Source organism: Herpailurus yagouaroundi, unplaced genomic scaffold, assembly GCF_014898765.1.
Source record: "Herpailurus yagouaroundi ecotype Mexico unplaced genomic scaffold, PumYag 100, whole genome shotgun sequence".
Taxonomy (NCBI): Eukaryota; Metazoa; Chordata; class Mammalia; order Carnivora; family Felidae; genus Herpailurus; species Herpailurus yagouaroundi.
Genome location: NW_024412391.1, coordinates 54807323 through 54827317, shown reverse-complemented (window position 1 = coordinate 54827317; position 19995 = coordinate 54807323). Strand labels below are relative to the sequence as shown.

Genomic DNA, 19995 nt, shown 5'->3' with positions numbered 1-19995 from the left:
TCTTTCTTTCTTTCTTTCTTTCTTTCTTTCTTTCTTTCTTTCTTTCTCTTCTAGCATGGTGTTTTATCACCATTTTTAAAGTTATTTCCCTGAAAAATATATTATGAACCCGAAACAACAGAATTTTTGGATAACTCAGAACAGAATTCATTTATACGCAAAGAACTACCCGTATTTTTTTAATTCCAGAAATTCAAAATACTGTGAATATGTATAATATGTATAAGGATATCAGACTACATTCCTATCAAATCAGTCACAAAAGATATCATCCCACAAATACAGTACTAACAGCCAGGGATTTTATTGGACTCCATTGCTTTGTACTTGGTGGAAAAATATTTGTTAAGAAGAAGGATGGTGATGGATAGAGAACAAGAAAGTGGGGTTTCTCAGAAGTCAGAACATTGAAATCTGATGCTCAGTTCAAGCTTTGTGTCTCTGGCAGAATACCAGATGGGAAAGGAGAAAACCATTTTATCCTTGTTTGTCTCTTTGGTGCCTAACATATGTTACAAAAAGAGACAACAAAAGGGGGTGGAGGAGACTATGGTGACCAGCTTCTGCTACCCAGATGCATTTCTGATCCTTGGTCTTGGCATGTGTGCAGCCAGATTTAAAGCCACACAAATGGTGAGTGCATTCAGATGGCTGGAGCCTTGGCTGAGTGCATTATTTTTTTAATGTCAAGCACTTTTCCTCAAAGAAAATCTTTTGCTCCTGCAAGCTAAAGCATGGTGATATCAATATTGAAAGTCCCCCCCGCCCACTTTTTTTTTTTTTTAAGTTAAAAGCCAAGTACAACACAGGCAATCACAGTCAAATTTCCTGGTATTGCCTATGAGTACCTTGGAGCTGAGGAAGACCACCTCGGGTGGGAGATGATTCATCATTCAGACAGCCCAGTCAGAACCTCTCTTGTAGAAAACGCTTCTGACTCAGTCATGGAGAAGTCATCAATAATTAATAAGGTTTGAGCATAACGACTTAATTATCGCCCACTTTTGCAAATTCAGTCATTTAGCAATTCAACGACATCTAGCTTTGAACCACTTCCTGAAAATATGTTACTGTGGAAATAATTGCAACTATTCTCATTTTTAGGTAGTTATTTTTTGTCTTGCTTTTTAAGATTTAGATGAGTTAATTTAAATGATGGAATTTTCTAACATATAGAAGACTTAAAAACAATATAGTCCAATACTCTCTTATTTAAAAAAAAAACTGACATTCAGAAAATTTTAATTATCAGTCCAAGTCAAACAGCTTGGAAGAAGCGCTGAAGTCTTCTTCATTTCAACTCAGGGATTTTTTGTTTTTCTGTCACATTGCTTTTAAGAGATACAGAAATAGTTCCATCAAATAAAAGCAATTTAAACTTTCAGAAGTTTCATGGAAAATAACTAAATGCTTTTTTTCCTCATTTCAGCCAAAAGAAATCCAGGTATTTATAAAGAACCTAGACACTTCAGATTCTAAACTGCCCTCTCATGGGATTTTAGGCATTTCTGGTGTTTCTTAGATTTCCAAAACAATGATCTAAGTCTTGTATACTTGTCATTTTCTTTCAGAATTTTATAACCTGAGAAGCATGGATACCTAGAAAGGCCATCAATGGGCTTCAGAAGGTCAGGAACACCCTAAGTATTATACCAAATTTTATGAATATGTGCCAGTGGGTATTTTTTTCTAGGAGGAAATTGCTATTTTCATCATATACTCAGAGGGATAGATGAGTCCTAGGAGGTTATGAGCCCATGTTCCCAACAAGGGCTTTAGATTATTTCCTTCACCCTTATTTATATTGTTTTTAGTTTCCATATTAATAAAACTTGGATACTAATTTCTCATCCAAACTTCAGAAACAGTGACTTAAACATTTTTTCTGCCTATTTCTTGAAATAATTATTTCCCAAAAAACTCATTTCTTGGGCTGTTTTTACTTGTACAATAAGTTATTATAAATGAACCAGTAATAAATAAAACAATTTTATAATAATAAGGTACTTCAATTCTATCAGTGAAATTTTATCCAGCAGAAGTGCTCTATATCATTGGCTAGACTGGTCACATATTCATTTTTCTCCCCACAGTTTATGGCAGGGGTGGGTAAACAGAGTTAAATATAAAATCAGGAGAATAGAGGCCACAAGACACCGTCATCTTTTCATTAAGTCATTTCCCGTCATCAAAAATAAAATGAATTCAAATGAAAGGCCTCTTACAATGAACCAAATGAAGCCCAAAAGATGTGGAATTCAAAGCTGTTCAAACTCTTCATCAAGACCCATTTCCAATGTTCTCTTTCTTCCGCCTAAAAGACCTTAACTTCCTATCTCAACCCGCTGGAATCCTGCTCTTCCTTTAAGACACACCTAGATTTTGAAACATTCTTCTTGATTTTTCCAATGAGAATTTTCTTTGCCTTTCTCTGAATACATATTGAGGCATCACTAATTTTTATGTCATGCTGTTCTGATATCTAGTTATTCATGTTCACTTCTTATACAATATTGAAAGTACATTGAGGACAGAAACTCTAACTCAAGCCTCTTTGTTTCTCACAGCACATGCAACACTGCCTTGCATATAGTGACTGCCAAACAAGATTATATTGATAAATCCCCCTCACTGCCCTCCATGCCCTTTCACCTTTATATCAGTGGTTCTCAAATGGGGATGATTGTGCTTCTAGGGAACATTTGGCAATGTTTGGAGATACTTTGGGCTGTCACAAATGGAGGAAGTGCTACTGTAATTTAGTGATTAGTGGATTTTAGTGCTGCTAAACATCCTACAATGCACAGGACAGTACTCCAAAATAAGAATGATCTGCCCCAAAGGTTGATAATCCCTTCTGCTTCATAGGTATACATGTCTTGCTGCTCCTCAGTCTTTTTGTTATTCAGAAGGGAAGCATTGTATAATTTCTGTCTTCCAGTTTGGAAACTGGAGGGAAGGGTGCATTAGCGAATTCCCAATCTCTAGAGACCAAACATGAGTCTGGAGTGCCCTTGGCGATTAAAGCCCGGAGAGCGAGTCCAAACAGATCTTTGATCTAGTGAATTGGAAAATTAAGATAAATAGCTAAAATGAAAGGGCCAAAAACTAGTAACAACAACAAACAAACAAAAACCAAAAACATATACAATCAGAGAACGGATAATGGGAGAGTTGAATTCTGGTGATCACTGGCAGGTGAATTTCTTGAATTATTTTTATGTTCTCTCAGTACAGGTTTGTGAGGGCTTCAGTCAGTTGAAAGGACCCAGAGATAGAAAATTTAATTCCCATATCACCAAATGATTCTGAAATGTCTTTTTAGAGTTCTTACGACCTTCCTCCCCACTTGCCCTGCAGTCACATTTTGAGTGAGTTGAATAACTCAGAGGCCTAAAGGTTAATGAAACTTCCCATTGTATCTAAGTTACCAGTGGGAATAATATTGCTTTAGAAATTGATAAAGTGACTACATGTGGTAAATCAAATAATTAAATGCCTGCTATGAACTGGTTGCAATTAATTCCTTCCACATTATAGCTCTCAGGAGTTTTTTGATTACCTTACATCCCCTGAAAAACATACATCTGTAGGTCTTTCCAAATGAAATTGATAAATCACTTAGAGTTGAACTCTGTAAAGCATCAAAGTAAATGTTCTAAATTAATGTCCTGTCTGAAATTATTTCTTATAAAATTAACGTATTCTATTCTATACATTTCTTAGTTGTTTTCACTGATTGCTCTGATAGGGGAACATTGACTGGTTAGGTTTTTGTAGTTCAATTAATAGTGCAGAAATGATGAACTATTGCACAAGTTGGAGGGCAAGACTTGCTTTAAACAAAAATTCAGTTAATTCAAAACAAAATAATTTTCACTTTATGTATTGTGCGGAAAATTGCCTCTTCTCACTTCACTCTATTAATGTTGGAGAAGAGACTTTCTAAATCCATTTTAAAAAGAAACCTCTCAATTCTATTCTTTTGTCAAATTTTAGCATACTACTGGAAATGTCACATTATATTTCCAACTTACAGTTTTTCTATATGTTAATGGATACTAAAAATAGTGGAATATATTATTGAAAGGCTAATGGAATATTTATAACCACTTACTTTTCAGAAAGAAACCATGAGCCTATAGTTAATTATAAATTTATTTCCAAATAAGACATGCTTACAAATATTCAGGCTTCCTGTCTGAGAGGGAAAAACCATAATAGGGAAAATATGTCCTAGGAAGCATATGTTTTACAGAATCCTCATTAACAGTGAATGTGCTAACAATATGATAGATGCTGAGGAGCGACTGGGTTGTGGGTGAAGTGAAATGAAATATCCATAGCAGGAAAATGCCTGTATTCAGATGAGCAGAGTTTAGAGTGACACCATTGACTCTAACTAGTCTTCTTTAGACCATCATACACGACTAATGCTTCATAGACCTATTCCACTGTGGCATTTTGTATTTCACTGAAGTCAGTATTTAAGGGAAATACTAAGCCAGTTCCAAATACATTTATTATCTGATGTACAAATCATTTTCATATTACATTTAACTAAGAATGATATACTTGACATGCAATCTGAAAATGGCAAAATTTCAGGTAAATTAGTCACAACGTTCAATGCAAACACACACTAAAATTAAATAGACTAATAATTATACCATGATTAGTTGTTTATTTCATGGCAATTTTCCTTCCTTGCTCCCTCTCTTCCTCCCTCTATCCCTCCTTCCTTCATTTTTTTCTTCCTTCTTTTATCTATGTATCAACTAAGCATGTCTGCATGTACATTTAGGAATAAAAAATTTGAAAAATCTTTTATTTGGAAAGATCTTCACAATAACTATAGGCTCTTGCATATCTTTGTGAAAAGTAAGTGGTTATAAATATTTCTATGACCTTTCAATTATATATTCTAGTACTATAGCCCTATTTATAGAAAGAAAACCTGAAGGACAAATATATTAATGCATACACATAAATTTATCTTTATTAAATGTTTATCATATATATTAAATATATATTTGAATGCCAATCAACAAGTATCTTAAGTACCAAATTACCAATAAAGATTTTCTATTAGCATTAGAAATAATGTTTCAGATTATTAAAATCTGTATGTATAAACCTTTTTCAAAGTTTCTTATTACAAGATAGTCACATAATAAGCCAACCAAGTACAACCTTGTCAGCCAGTCCATTCATTCTGCAAAGATTTATTGAATTTCTATGGACCTTACTAGGTTTTAGAAGTAAAAATAAATGAACTGATGCACAGGCACTTCCTCCAGGAAGCTTATTTATAGTCCAGGGGACTCTTCAATGGAAAGGTAGAACTATTTCAGAAGAAAAGGTTTTGTTTTTTTTTTTTCCTTTAAAAAAATTTTTTTTAATGTTTATTTATTTTTGAGAGAGAGACAGAGAGACAGAGTACAAGTGGGGAGACAGCAGAGAGAGAGAGAGAGAGAGAGAGAGAGAGAGAGAGAGAGAGAGACAGAATACAAAGCAGGCTCCAGGCTCTGAGCTGTCAGCACAGAGCCCTATGTGGGGCTCAAACTCAAGAACTGTGAGATCATGACCTGAGCCAAAGTTGGACGGTTAACCGACTAAGCCACCCAGGTGCCCCGGGAGGAAAAGGTTTTATAGAAAGTTTTCTTTTTCAAAAATTCTGTAAAATTTTGAGAAGGATGAGAAAAATCATTCATTTTTTTCCTTCCCAATTACCATTGCACAGTAAAAATATTTGAACTTCTAATCAATTTGAATTTATAATGGGCACAAGATTACCTAATAAGAAGCAAATTGAGTTCCTTTTCTAGGTTGGAAGCTAAAAATTACCTTTAGTAAAAACATATGCTTTTATATAGTTCCTACTGTGAAGCGTTGCCAAAAATCCCATTGATTGTTTGCTTCTGGAAAATGCTGTAGAGAGTTTTCACTTGTTCATAAGCTTCTTCAATTGACTATACAAAAATCAAAATAACCTATGTGAGGTACATTTATTTAATAGGTATTTATTCAGTACTTATTTTATGCAAAGTTTTGTGTTAAGATCCTTTGAGAGATCATAGGGTAGAAGAATGGAAATTACAACTGAGTGCCAGTAATTTAACTATTTTTTAACTTAAAGGTACAATGAGTAACAATGTCATTTTAGTGTTTGAATATATATAGGAATATGATTTTTGCTATCAAGAAATTTTATAATAATTCCTCACTGAAAGTTTTAGGAAAGAATAAAATCCATGAACTACATGAACTACAAGTTACCATGTCAAAATAATTTTACTTTTTGCTCTTAGTTGATTTTTAAACACTCATTATTCTCCTTGTTAAAAACTTAATCAATCTGAACATTTATGGATAAATTTATATTGTAGAGCATCTGGTGATGAAATGTAAAAATAAAATCTTAATTACCTCCCCCACTAGTTCTGCTATGTTAATTCAAGACAACACACTCAAGTATTTAGACAGATGGTGGTGGCGGCCATATTAACCTCTGATTTCTCTACAGGGAAGCAAGAGAAAGCAGAGCTCTTAGGATGTGTGCTTGTCTGCCTAGTTTCACACTTTGAAATCCTTGACAAATGCTGATTTATTCACAGCCAAATGTTTTCCTATCTGATTAGGCAGCTTTCTACTTCAGTAAGCATGTAATATGGAGGTAGCTGAATTTCCACACTAAGGAGTGAAAAAACAATATTTATAGTTTCGAAATAAAACAATCTGGAGGAATCAGGACTGTTGGGATCATAAAAAGCTTCATAGGGAGTAAATTTCTGATGAATCTATACCATAGGGTTAAAGAGTTAAAAGCTTAGTGTTAAGAAGAATGAGAGTAGGCTATGTTTATACAATAAACAGCAGTTTTAAAGGACTGCATTTATAATAAATTATCTTGAAGGCTGATTCTTGTCATTTATGATTGTATTATTCCTCAGACAAGAGGACAGGAGCTAGACAAGTCAGCATTTTATTTGAATTCATCTCAGCTTACATGTTAAATAACACATTTGACTTTTCCTTGGAAAAAAATAAATGCAACTAGCTACTGAAAGTGTTCCTTCAAAAAGAGGTGGATTGCAAGTGACTTTCTTTTTTTAACAAGACCAATTAAATTGACAGAGGGGAAATTGGAAACATTCATAAGCATAACCATATGAAACTTCACTCTAGTGTAACACAATTTTATATTTACCAGTTTGGATCCTCAGGGAAAAAGAACCACATTATTATCAGTAGTAGTAACATTATGTTAAAAAAAAATGTTACTGACCATGTACCTGGAATTATCTAAGTACTAGATACTTCCATCAATAAAACTTATAAATCTGCACTGCAGAGTTTACAATCTCATATGACAGATTTCCTAATTATTACCCTTCACCCATTTTGGTCTGTTAAAAAATATTTTCAAGTATTAATCTTTTAAAGTTAAAGGTAGAATGGATTTTCAGTCAGTAGATAGAAGCTGTAAGTATCTGTCTTAAGTTCATTTGCCCTGTTTTCATGTGCATACTTTCCTTCTAAGAATAAGCTCTTCTTGTCCCTTCAGGATTATTATTATTTTTTTAAATTAGTACATCCTGTCTTAGTTCAGGATACTATAACTAAATACAATAGACTGGGTGGCTTCAAAAACAAACATTTACTTCTCACAGTGATGAAGGTTAGGAAGTCCAAGATCAAGGTGCCAGAAGATTCAGTGTTTGGTAAGAGCTATCTTTTTACTGTATCCTCTCTCTCATGTCTCTTCTTACAAGGGTACTAATATCATCATGAGGATTCCACTCTCATGACCTGATTGATTACCTCCTAAAAGCCCCCTATCCAAATATCATTACATTGGGGATTACAGTTACAACACATGAATGTGAAGGAACAAAATCAATCCTCTCTGATCTTTACTATGAGTATTTTTTTCTCCTCTCTTCTCCAATACCATATATATTGCAAAATATCTAGTTAATAATATCAATTCATTTGTTAATAGGGTTCTAAAATCATCACCATAAAAGTCTATCATAACCATCTATGTAATTGATGGGAGGGACATAAGCTAATGTGAGATAACAGAATGGAAAGGTTAAGAGAGACCAAAGAGCTGCTTAGGAGGAAAACAAGTGTATAATACATATTTTAAGAGAGTAAAAGAAAGAGCTATTAACAACTGTACCAGAAAAAGGAGCACATATTAGGATTGTTTCAGGTAATCTGGGTAATCTCTAAGAAATGTAAAATCAGTGATACCAGATTTCAGAGGAGGAAGGGAGAAAATTGTTTACCATGCTTTGAATCACATATCTACTACTAACTAGCTACAACACTAGGCAAGTTATTTAACATCTAAAACTTCGATACCCTCTCTTTGAATGGGGACAGTAGAATTAGATGATGATTAAATCTTATGAAATACTTAGCATAGTGACTGACACATGGTCTGAGCTACACAGGTGCTTGATCTTAAATGAGGGGACAGTTTATGAAGAAGGAATTTGATTTGGGCCTTAAAGAACGTATAGAATAGCAACATCTAGAAAATATGAAAGGAGATAAACAGCAATGGTAATATATCAGATTCATTTAGAAAATGGAAAATAGTCTAGTTTGAATGAATTGCACAGAATGGAAAGTAATGGGATGTACACCAGGAAATCTATTTGGAAGGCAGTGCATGAGAAACATAAAATGAAAGCAATTTAGACTTGGCTCATCAAGCAACTGAACATCACCAAAGGATTTTCAGTAGTACTAGCCTCTGAGGATAGATTAATTTGGTCCAGGAAAGATTACAACTGAGTTCTGTCTTGACTAACCAACAACTTCATCTTATTTCACTGTGCCATAAGAATTATTTGTAAAACCTGTTGCCATCCATCATGGTACACTGACAAAGAACCAAATAAATATATCGTTTGAGGAGGAAGTAATGGCCAAAACATAAGTAAGCTCTGAAGCCAGCTGTGTTGCCTTATATAAACTGTAGAATACCAACATTCTTAGCTTTTAAAAGGATAATGTTTGCTCACAAAGTTGGCAAGTATAAAAATTTCAGTTTTCTAAAATTGTCCATTAAATTTGGGATAGTTTCCTGCTGCATGTACTTCCACATGTCCCCTTAATATAAAGCCCCATTAACTGAATTTATTTGAACTTATATTCATTCTTTACAAGCTATAAAAATTGAATTGACCTTTAGTGATTCAAACTATTTTATGAAAATTAAATGAAACTTTTTGCGTGGCCTATATTGGATGTTTAATACATGGTGGCCATTATATTATGACGTTAAGATCAGAAATAGATGAGAACAAGGAATCTGGAGCCTGACTACTTGGTACAAAGCCCAGCTTTGACACTTACTAATCCTGTGACTCAGGACAAGTTACTTAGCATGCTTAGTTTGAGGAAATAGTATTACTTATTCCATAGACTTGTTATAAACATTTAATGAAATAATATTTGTTAAAATGCTTGAAATACTTTTTGAAAAAGTGAGTGCTGGATAAGCATATGATATACCAAATGAAATAAATAAAAAAGTCAAACCAAAATTTCATATCGTCAAGTTTCTCCTTGGGACACATCAGACCAATGACAAATATCAGTAACTGAGAATTCTTGGCTTGGGATGACTATACCTGTTTATTCTTCTAAAATTCATTCATTTAAAAAATATTTTTAAAGCTACTTTTCCTTCATCCAGAATATTGTATCTCATTGTCCCAGTCTTTAATTCTTTTTTGTCCTTGTTATTACATGGAGGATGAGGAATACAAATGGTATTCAATGAATGTCTGTGGGATATAATAATTGAAATATTTACAAAGATACATTAAATTTGGCTAATTTCATGATTTTGCACGTTGATTAGTTTCTGAATTAGAAAAAAACCAGAAGATAACAAAAAACCTGAATAATACATTTCATCATCAGAAACTCAAACTCATAAAGATACATATTTTTCTACACTAATTTTTTGGCATTATTTCCTTAAATCTAAAATCCAACTGCATTAGTTTATATTAATAATTCATACTAACCAAAATATGGGATGCATCAAAATTATGTTATAAAATGTGCATGAATAATCATGATGATGGCTAGGAATGATTAGTGAGTGACATACAATAAAATAGGTACCTAGAATGCACAAAAGATAACAACAATAATAGTACTACAAAATCTAATTGATTTATTAGAACATGAATTATCTTTTTTTTTTAACACTCACAATACTGTGCATTGTTATCTTTATTTTACATATGAGGGAACTGAGGCACAGGAAGGTAAAGTAAACTGTCCAAGGTCACAGTAATAGTAATAAATGAAGTTAGGACTTGAACTAAGGGACTCTAACCCCTGAGGCCTCAAAAGGAAAGCACAGTTTACATTATGAAAATACTTACTTTTAATTTTTTTATATTTTTTTAGGTAAGCTCTATGCTCAACATGGGGCTTGAACTCACGAACCTGAGATCAAGAATCGCATGTTCTATGGACTGAGCCAGCCAGGTACCCCTACATTTATTCTGTTTTAACAAAAGCACTTAGGATGAATAACTTTGTGTTATGATTTTCACGTTTAAGTTTTAATAATTATAGTGTGCAAAATATTCAATAATATCTTCCCAAGTGTCATCTTTATGCAAAAATAAATAGTAATTTGTTAATGAAAAAGCTTTGTTGTCTAGTTAAATAATTCCAACACGTTTCCTGCCTACTCAGCGGGCAAAATAACAGCTACAGAAACGTGAGATAAACTAAGCATGTTTCTCTATAACCAGGACTTAAAATTCATGTTATAAAAAGTATACATTTTATTCTTCCTCAGGGATTTACTAAAATGATAGGATAAAACAGATATACCGACTTAAAATAAAACTACATTTTACACAACACTGGCTCTGGGTAGACTCCGTAAGATTTTGAAGAACAGATAAATACTGCTGGACTTCCATGAAAAATCATAATGTGGGATACAAAAGGGCAATAAATAAACCACTCTATTAGTTGTATAAAGAAGTCAGACCTTCTAAATCTCTCTCCTCATGCTGCTACCATTTTTTTGCTGCTATAAAGTTCCATTTTCCTATTCTTCTCTGTATCTCCAGGCTTCTGCAAACTTCTGATTTCTATTGTCTCTTCAGTTATGTTGCTTCATAATTCCACTACATATCTCTTAAGCTTTCTAATTTTTCACATTGCATTCTTGGAGTTCTCCTATATTCTAATTTCTATTGATGCTTATTCTCATAAGTGTGTCATTCATATATATATGTGTGAGGAAAAAAAAAGTCTGATTGGGACAGTTATATGAGTATAGTGTTGCCAATGAGAAGAACTTGTTTTCCTCATACCTTACCAACCAAATCTCTGATGGCAGCATTTGTGCTCAGTGAATATAGTTGGCTTAGTAGGATTCTAATACATAACTGCCCTAAGGCATGTTCTGACTGCAAGGAGAAGGGGGTGGGAATGGGAGATGCTGAAAGAGAAATTACCAGTCTCACCCAGCTAGGATCACAAATCAAAATTTGAGACCACAAGAGTGACTGAAAACCAAAAGGTTTCTCTCCAATAAAGAAAGGACCCAGAGAGGGAGAAGCCACAATAGTGGCACACAAGTCTCCTGACTCTTGAATTAAGACTCTTGGCTGATTCTTATAATATTCATGCAAATATTCATGCATAGGAAGAGGCTCTGAGGAACTTGCTGAAAAGCCAGGAAGGTAAAAAGCTAGAAAATTGCTGACAATGATTTAGACTGCTACCGCATGCTGGTAAGAGAAAATGTAGAAAGCAAATACTACTAAGTTAATGTGGCTTTGAACACCTTGGGGGATGCCTGGGTGGCTCAGTCGGTTAAGCATCCGACTTCGGCTCAGGTCATGATCTCGCGGTCTGTGAGTTCAGGCCCCGCATCGGGCTCTGTGCTGACTGCTCAGAGCCTGGAGCCTGTTTCAGATTCTGTGTCTCCCTCTCTCTCTGCCCCTCCCCTGTTCACGCTCTGTCTCTCTCTGTCTCAAAAATAAATAAACGTTAAAAAAAAAATTAAAAAAAAAAAAAGAAAACACCTTGGGCATTTCATTAATTACACACACACACACACACACACACACACACACACACACACACAAGATAGTTCTTGCCCTAAGATTAAAGGCCACCAAGGATAAAGAATATGCCTCATAACTAAAGACCATGCTAAAAGACCCATGTCCTATCAAGTGGAAATCAAAACCTCCAAAAACACAGGATAATTAGTTAATTTTATTTCCCTGCCTCCTACAATAAAAATAAGAAAAGGTCAGAGGAATATATCAGAATCTAACATCGCTACAACAAATGTTCCATGGAGATTGGCATGTAACAACAATAATAATATACTAGACATACAAAGAAGGCAGATGTGATCCATAACAAGAAAAAAAACAGTCAATTGAAGTAGACTTGCACATGACTTGGATGTTGTAATTAGCAGATAAGAATTTTAAAATAATAATTATAATTAATACTTAAAGGAAAATACAGTCATAATGAATAACATAATTTCAGCAGAGAAAGAAAAACTATTTATAAATATAAATGGAAATTCTAAAACCTAAAGCATAATATCTGATGTGAGAAATCCACTGAATGGGCTTAAAAGTACATTAGAGGGAGCAGGTAAAAAGGTAAAAAGACAAATTAATAGAAATGAACCAATCTTAATAAGAAAGCGAAAGGGGTGCCTGGGTGGCGCAGTCGGTTAAGCGTCCGACTTCAGCCAGGTCACGATCTCGCGGTCCGTGAGTTCGAGCCCCGCGTCAGGCTCTGGGCTGATGGCTCAGAGCCTGGAGCCTGTTTCTGATTCTGTGTCTCCCTCTCTCTCTGCCCCTCCCCCGTTCATGCTCTGTCTCTCTCTGTCCCAAAAATAAATAAACGTTGAAAAAAAAAATTAAAAAAAAAAAAAAAAGAAAGCGAAATTTTAAAAATTACAAAGCAGTGCTGATATGAATCAATATCAAGTAATGTAATAAACATGTAGGTAGTTTGAGTCCCAAGAGAGGAGAGAGATAAAGGTATAGATATAATGTTTAAGGAAATAATAGCATTTATTTTTTTCAAAATTTGACATAAAATATACTACCTGTGAACTCTAAAAGAGGCAAAAAAAAAAAAAAAAAAAGAGAGACAGACTCTATACGACGTAAATAAAGGAAATAAAGACATAAAGCTATCTACTCAAAAACTACATAATTGTCCATTAAAAAATCCTGGAGAAGTTTTCAACAAATTGTTTGACAATTGTGCAAACAATACTTCCTATAAAGCTATAATACCCAATAATGTGAAGGATTGGTATAAGAGGAAACAAATCCATAGAAGAGAATAGAAGTCTAAAATTAGAGCTAACTATATATGGTCAATTTTCTTTTCTACAAAGGACTTAGGTAGTCCAATGGCTAAATGAAAGTATCTAAAGGGTGGTATATTAAGTGGGTATTCATAAATAACATACCCCTACCAAATACCATATTCTTTTAGAAAAAAATTTTTCATGTTTATTTAATTTTGAGAGAGAGAGAGAGAGAGAGAGAGAGAGAGAGAGAGAGAGAGCATGAGTAGGGGAAGGGCAGAGAGAGAGGGACACACAGAATCCTAAGCTGTCAGCACAAAGCCTGACAAAGGGCTTTAACTCACAGACCAGGAGATCATGACCTAAGCTAAAGTCAGACACTTAACTGACTGAGTCACCTAGGCACCCCCCAAAATATCACATTTTAAAGTTTATTCAAGTATATGAAAGGTCCAAAAATAAAATTAAAACTCAAAAGATTCCAAAAGAAACCTTAGGATAATTTCTTTGAAAGTTTATGATAATCAAAGACTTCTTAGAGAAAATACAAAAAGTAGACAAAAAAACACCTGAACTCACCATTAAAAAAAGATAAATTAATCTTTTCAAATTAAAGCTTCAATATTTTTCAAAAGAATTCGTAAAGAAAATGAAAAAGCATGCTACAAACTGAGGAAATACAATTGAAATACATTATCTGACATTGCTTTATACCCAGAATCTATAAAGAATTCCAAGTCACTTAGGCAAACAACTCAAAAAAAATAAAGGCCTGAGAGGTGGCTGGGTGGCTGAGTCAGTTGAGCATCTGACTCTAGATGTCAGCTAAGGTCATGATCACATGGTTCATGAGTTTGAGCCCCTCATAGGGTTCCATGCTGGCAGTGAGGAGCCTGCTTAGGATTCTCTCTCTCCCTCTCTCTGCCCCCGCCCCAGCTCTTCCTCTCTCAAATAAATAAACTTAAAAGTAATAATAAAAATAAAGGCTTGAACAGGCATTTCATTAAAGCAAATTCATCAAAGTCCATCAAATACATGGAATGCCACACAACATCGTTGTTATTAGGGAAATAGTATCACAAAAAGAGAGTTCTCTGCCCACATTAGAATGAGTACAATTAATGCTTATATTTCATTCTAATCCGTATCTCCTAGCCATCCCAAATATCTCTCCTCTAGGAAAAGAGTTGATTACTCATGTATACTTCAACAGACATTTTATGCATATGTGAACATATAAAACACATAGTTGTTTTCCCTTTTTTAATAAAAATAATATCCTTTGGTATGTACCTCTGTTTTTTGGACATCTGTCCATATTAGTCCATAAAAAGATTGCTCATTTTATTTGTAACTGCATCATATTCCATTTAAGGGCTTCAGCTAAGCACGATAAAAATCCTTGAGTCGTATGGGTTCAAATATTTAATGCCAAATAATGATTTCTCTTTTATATTTCTTTGCCCAAGGACCAACTGATGTGTACATGAACAATGATAAGTAAACATAATAAATAATGATAAGGTAATGGATAATGTTACTACTGCTATTATACTGTGTAGATCATCTAATATTCAAATATCATCTAAAACCTCAAAAAATTATAACATTCCACAGTTATTCACTTTAAAACATACGTTAAATAATAAGTTTTTCTACTTGCCTTGAGTAAACTCAGAGGAAAAGAATATAACTGACTATGTACTTCGGACACTTTGGATGAAGGAACAATAAACAAAAATGTAGGCAAAAATTAAACAAGAGAGTACAGTTTGTAGCAGAAGGTTTTATAACTCTCAGAAAAGAGGAAGGGGATAAACAATATTACCTCTCCATCAGAGTAATCCAAAATTAAACAGAAAATTTCATATAAACTCTTCATTTTGTTTTATGATCTTTTTATTCTCTCATATACAATATTTCAAAAGCATGTTGTCAGTCTTTTGTTTTGTTTTTTGTTGTTGTTGTTTTTTACTTTCTCTTATCCTAACCTAATTGCTTGAAGTGAATGAACCTGTCCTCACTTTTAAAAAATCAGTACCTTTTTAAGACCAAATCTCCCTCCTAGTGAAAACTGATTTTATGGATGTCCGTAGCAGTGAAACAACTGAATGAATCAAACCTCCATTCAGGAATGTTCAGGGCTTTTTGGCCACCAGTGTCACGTGTACTATGGCTTCTGTATTGCTTATGTGAATGGGCTATTGTTTCTGTGTATTGAACTTCCAAAAACTAGGGCAAGCATTTAATTTTTTTAAGTTAAGTCTTCTCCCCACTCCAGTTCTCCATTTCACTTGCCCCTCTGTCCAGAAACAGCCACTGTTACAAATCTCTTGGCTCTACTTCCTGTGTGATTCTGTTATTTAAATAAATGGTAGTAGGCTGTCTATAATAATAAATGGAATTAAATGCACAGCTGTAAGAAATCTTATAAATGTTTTCACACCTAATAATATAATTTAAAATTTCAAGACCCAAACCTTAATTTCAGAAAGTGTGTTCTTGCTGTCTGTGCAGCTCAACTGTAGAAATTATGCATTGTATACTACTTTCAAAACTTTGAAGTATAACACAAGTGAAAAGTTGTAATGCATTGCTTTTGAGTTTAGAAATGAAGCCACCTGGAGGCTGAGTGTAAAAGAAATGTTTCATCAGTGGCTTTCCACCACTGCCTCTTTACATACTGAGATGGAACTCAAGCTCATAGACCTCTCAGAGGAACACAGGAAAAGGCGGAAGTTACTTAGGCACCAGTGTTCTGTATTCACGAACTAATACCTGACCCAATACGTGGCTTGACCTGGAGCAGAGCTGCTATAAAAATGTAATTCTCCTTTAACCCCTCCATGTAAATCATCAGAAAGCTTTCCTTTACTGATTTAAACAAATTTGGTCTTTGACCTCTACAGTCAGAATTGGCCTCAACAACTCTTTCAGACAGTTGTAGTATTTGACTATTTGATGTATGTCAACTGCCATAAAATGCAATGCTATTTCACCACAGATCTTCAAATAATGTCACATATGTCCAAAGCCATAATAACAGTCTCTTTACTCCAAGTAAATCAGTAGCATGAATACTGCAGATTAATGAAATAATGTACTTTATGTATCAAGCTTTGGTATCTAATGCAGCTGTTATTTGCTGTATTGTTCAACCATCTGCAACACCTGTCAATGTGTTTCCTATGGAACTTCAAAACACTCCCAACAAATACCAAATGCTTGAAAAGGTTCTCATGTACATAAGCAAAAATTTTTCTAGGTCTCTGATTTTTGGTATTTGACAACCAGCAGAGTACAATAGTTCATAAAACAATCAGTTGCTTAATGATCTATCTGCAAAAATTCAAATCTGACAATTTGAGATACCACAGACAATCCAAAAAATTATATATGCTACTTTTCTGGGTAGAAAAAGCTAAACGTACTGAACCTTCTCTAAATAAATCCTAAACTCTAAAATAAAGCAGGATTTCCAATCAAAAGAGTTTTCATAATTTCTTTAAGAGTTAAACTTTTTTCAGAGTCCCTACTAACTGATATGTATGTGTGTAAGTATAAATATGTAAATAAAATGTATCAATATTATACATTTTAAATAGTTAAATATTTTTATTATTATATAATAAATCATATTATAAAATAAATATTTTAAATAACAGTTACATCCAATAGATAAATTACATATATGTATATATTTATAAATATATAAAAATTATATATATATATAAATTTATATATTTAAGTTGAAATGAATTTCAACATCTTTGGGTAAACAATGTTTAATAAACTGTAATACAGGAAGATACTGTATTGAACATAGCATTAGAATGTTTTGGTACTTAATAGTTCAAAAATTGTTTTATTTAATTGAGACCAACTGGCCTCATTGCTTCTTATAAACTTTGCAATATATATTCAATATAAAAGGAATAAAAATGAACAGATGTTTCTCCTTAAAGAAGGCAGACAAAGATTTTTCTTACACAATAAATCAGCTGCTAGTGGATTTCCAGGACATTGCTTCAGGCTAACTATTTAGGTATAGAACTTTAAAAACAAAAAAGAAAAAAAAGTCACCTCTGTGTGGATCCAAAATTGGTAGAGAAGATTGAATTGAAGATGAACAGCATATACTGAAGGCGGTATGAAGAGGGCCAAGGGAGAGTAGAATATCTGAAAAATTAAAAATTTAAAAATTTGCACATCTTATTTCTCAACATGAAATATACTTTTACTAATGACTGAATGTTATGAGTATAAACTTCACGAATACATCTTATTCTTTAGCAAATATGCCTTATTCTATATATTTTATTGCCACATTTGACCTTGCAACATTAATTTTCCACAAGGTGATAAAGTTACAGACAGGTAGAAGCTAAGTTCACCAGACTTTTAGTCCGTATTTAATACTAATTAAAATAGCATACATGGTGTGTTATTTCCTTAATCTTGAAAAGGTTGGATGTGTTTCCTGGGAGTAAAGAGGTTTTTCTTATACACAGAGATACTCACTTTAGTTGGAAAAAAAAAAAAGTATCCTGTGCCTTTATGCATTGATGGCTCCCAAACTGTATTATGGCCCAGCATGCTGAGTAATGAAATGAAATTCTATTTTGAAAAGGTAACTTCATGTAAGAAGTTTTCTCTTTCAAATATGGTTTTATGTAGTTGATTGAGAGCACGATATGTCCTAATTTTTTTTAAGTGACTAAGGAAGAAGCTATGATATGATGCCATAGTGGAAATAAATTTTAAAGGTCCATATTTCCTAACAGACGGAAATGCCTTTGCCTTAGAAAAACAACTTATGCTTAAACCACAGAACTGGTTAGAATCAACTAATAGGCACAGTCTGCTGTGTTCTGCTAATGACTTTGATCTCCAAGAGTGATTTCATGTTGTAAAAAAAACATTTAATTAAATGACATGTTAAACAAACAAATAAGAATAAAAAGAATCGTACTTTCACTTTACATTCCAGATTTTCTCGAGTTAATATTTCCAGACAACTAGCTACTTTAAAAAGATTTCTTCTGATTATTACAAATTTATTTCTGTTAAAGCTTTTGTTCTCAATTAGGCCAATATCATTTCAACTGTGTTTAGTTTGATTGTGAATTTAAAATTGGACATTTACAAAAACCATTCCCAGTTTTGTTTTGAACCTTAAGTCATGAAAAATCTCAACTGTCATCACAACCAGGATCATTTTTATTATTTATAAATGTATTATTAAAGATGGATTGGATTGGTGAGCAACAAAAGAATATTGGGCTCTTTTTTAAGACATCCATTTTAAGTCTTGGATCTACTGCAGAATCTCTCCATGATGTTCACAAAGTTCTTAAACCTCTTTATACTTTAATTTTCTCATTCAAATGGTGAAGGAGAAAACCATTTGAAACTTAGCCATCCTTTTGGTTTCAAAAGATTTATGAGTCTTTTTTGACTTATTAAAATATATTCAAATAGATCTCTTACAGTAGGTTAATAAAAAAATTTTGAAACACATATATAATATATGATTTAAGTATTTTTTTTTTTAAATAATGTTTGGGGCGCCTGGGTGGCGCAGTGGGTTAAGCGTCCGACTTCAGCCAGGTCACGATCTCACCGTCCGTGAGTTCGAGCCCCGCGTTGGGCTCTGAGCTGATGGCTCAGAGCCTGGAGCCTGTTTCCGATTCTGTGTCTCCCTCTCTCTCTGCCCCTCGCCCGTTCATGCTCTGTCTCTCTCTGTCCCAAAAATAAATAAACGTTGAAAAAAAAATAATGTTTATTTACTTTTGAGAGAAAGAGAGAGAGAGAGGGGTGTGAGTGGGGGAGGGGCAGAGAGAGGGAGACACAGAATCCCAAGCAGGCTCCAGACTCAGCTGTCAGCAAAGAGTCCGCCCGCCCCAGGTGACAAACTCACAGACTGGGAGATCATGACCTAAGCTGAAGTCAGATGCTTAACCGACTGAGCCATCCAAGTGCCCCTATGATTTAAGTAATTTAGGTTAAGGACTATTTTGGAATCTTGGAGTTGTGAATAAAAATGTAAAACAACCTTAGGTTGGATGTTTAATAAATAGTTTTATTCAGAAAGAGAGTGCATACCAGGTGAATATTTATCGTCATTATAATTCCCCAAAGTGTGAATAAATAGTCCTTTGAGATAACAGCTGCTGTGGAAAAAGGGATTCTAGGATCAAATAAGTTGTGAAGTGCTGAGTTAAACAAGTTAAATTTGTTTACCACAGAACTTCTCGGAGCCTTTACCATGCTAATGTGAATCACAAGTGTGTTAGCCCATTAAATACTTCTCTTGTTTATTTATTGAGAGAGAGAGGAGAGAGAAAGAGAGAGGGAGAGGAAAAAGGAGAGAGAGAGAGGAAAGAGGAGAGAGAGAGAGAGAGGAAAGAGGAGAGAGAGAGAGGAAAGAGGAGAGAGGGTGGCGAGAGACAGAGAGACAAAGAGACAGAGAGAATGTGAGCAGGGGAGGGGCAGAGAAAGGTGGAGAGAGGCAGAGAATCCCAAGCAGGCTTCACACTGTCAGCACAGAGCACAATGGAGGCTCCATGTCAAGAAATATGAGATCACGACCTAAGCTGAAATCAAGAGTGGGACGCTTAACCACCGACTGAGCCACCCAG

General features: G+C 34.0%; 1 protein-coding gene across 6 annotated transcripts in view; it reads right to left on the bottom strand.

Moving 5' to 3' along the window:
* AGMO (alkylglycerol monooxygenase) overlaps nt 1-19995 on the bottom strand; it is a 395634-nt gene that overhangs the window by 185790 nt on the left and 189849 nt on the right. For all 6 annotated transcript variants that reach the window (XM_040472529.1, XM_040472531.1, XM_040472530.1 and 3 more), the window contains one exon: nt 17438-17533. In XM_040472529.1, coding sequence (XP_040328463.1) covers nt 17438-17533 — 96 coding nt within the window. The remainder of the gene's footprint in view (nt 1-17437; nt 17534-19995) is intronic.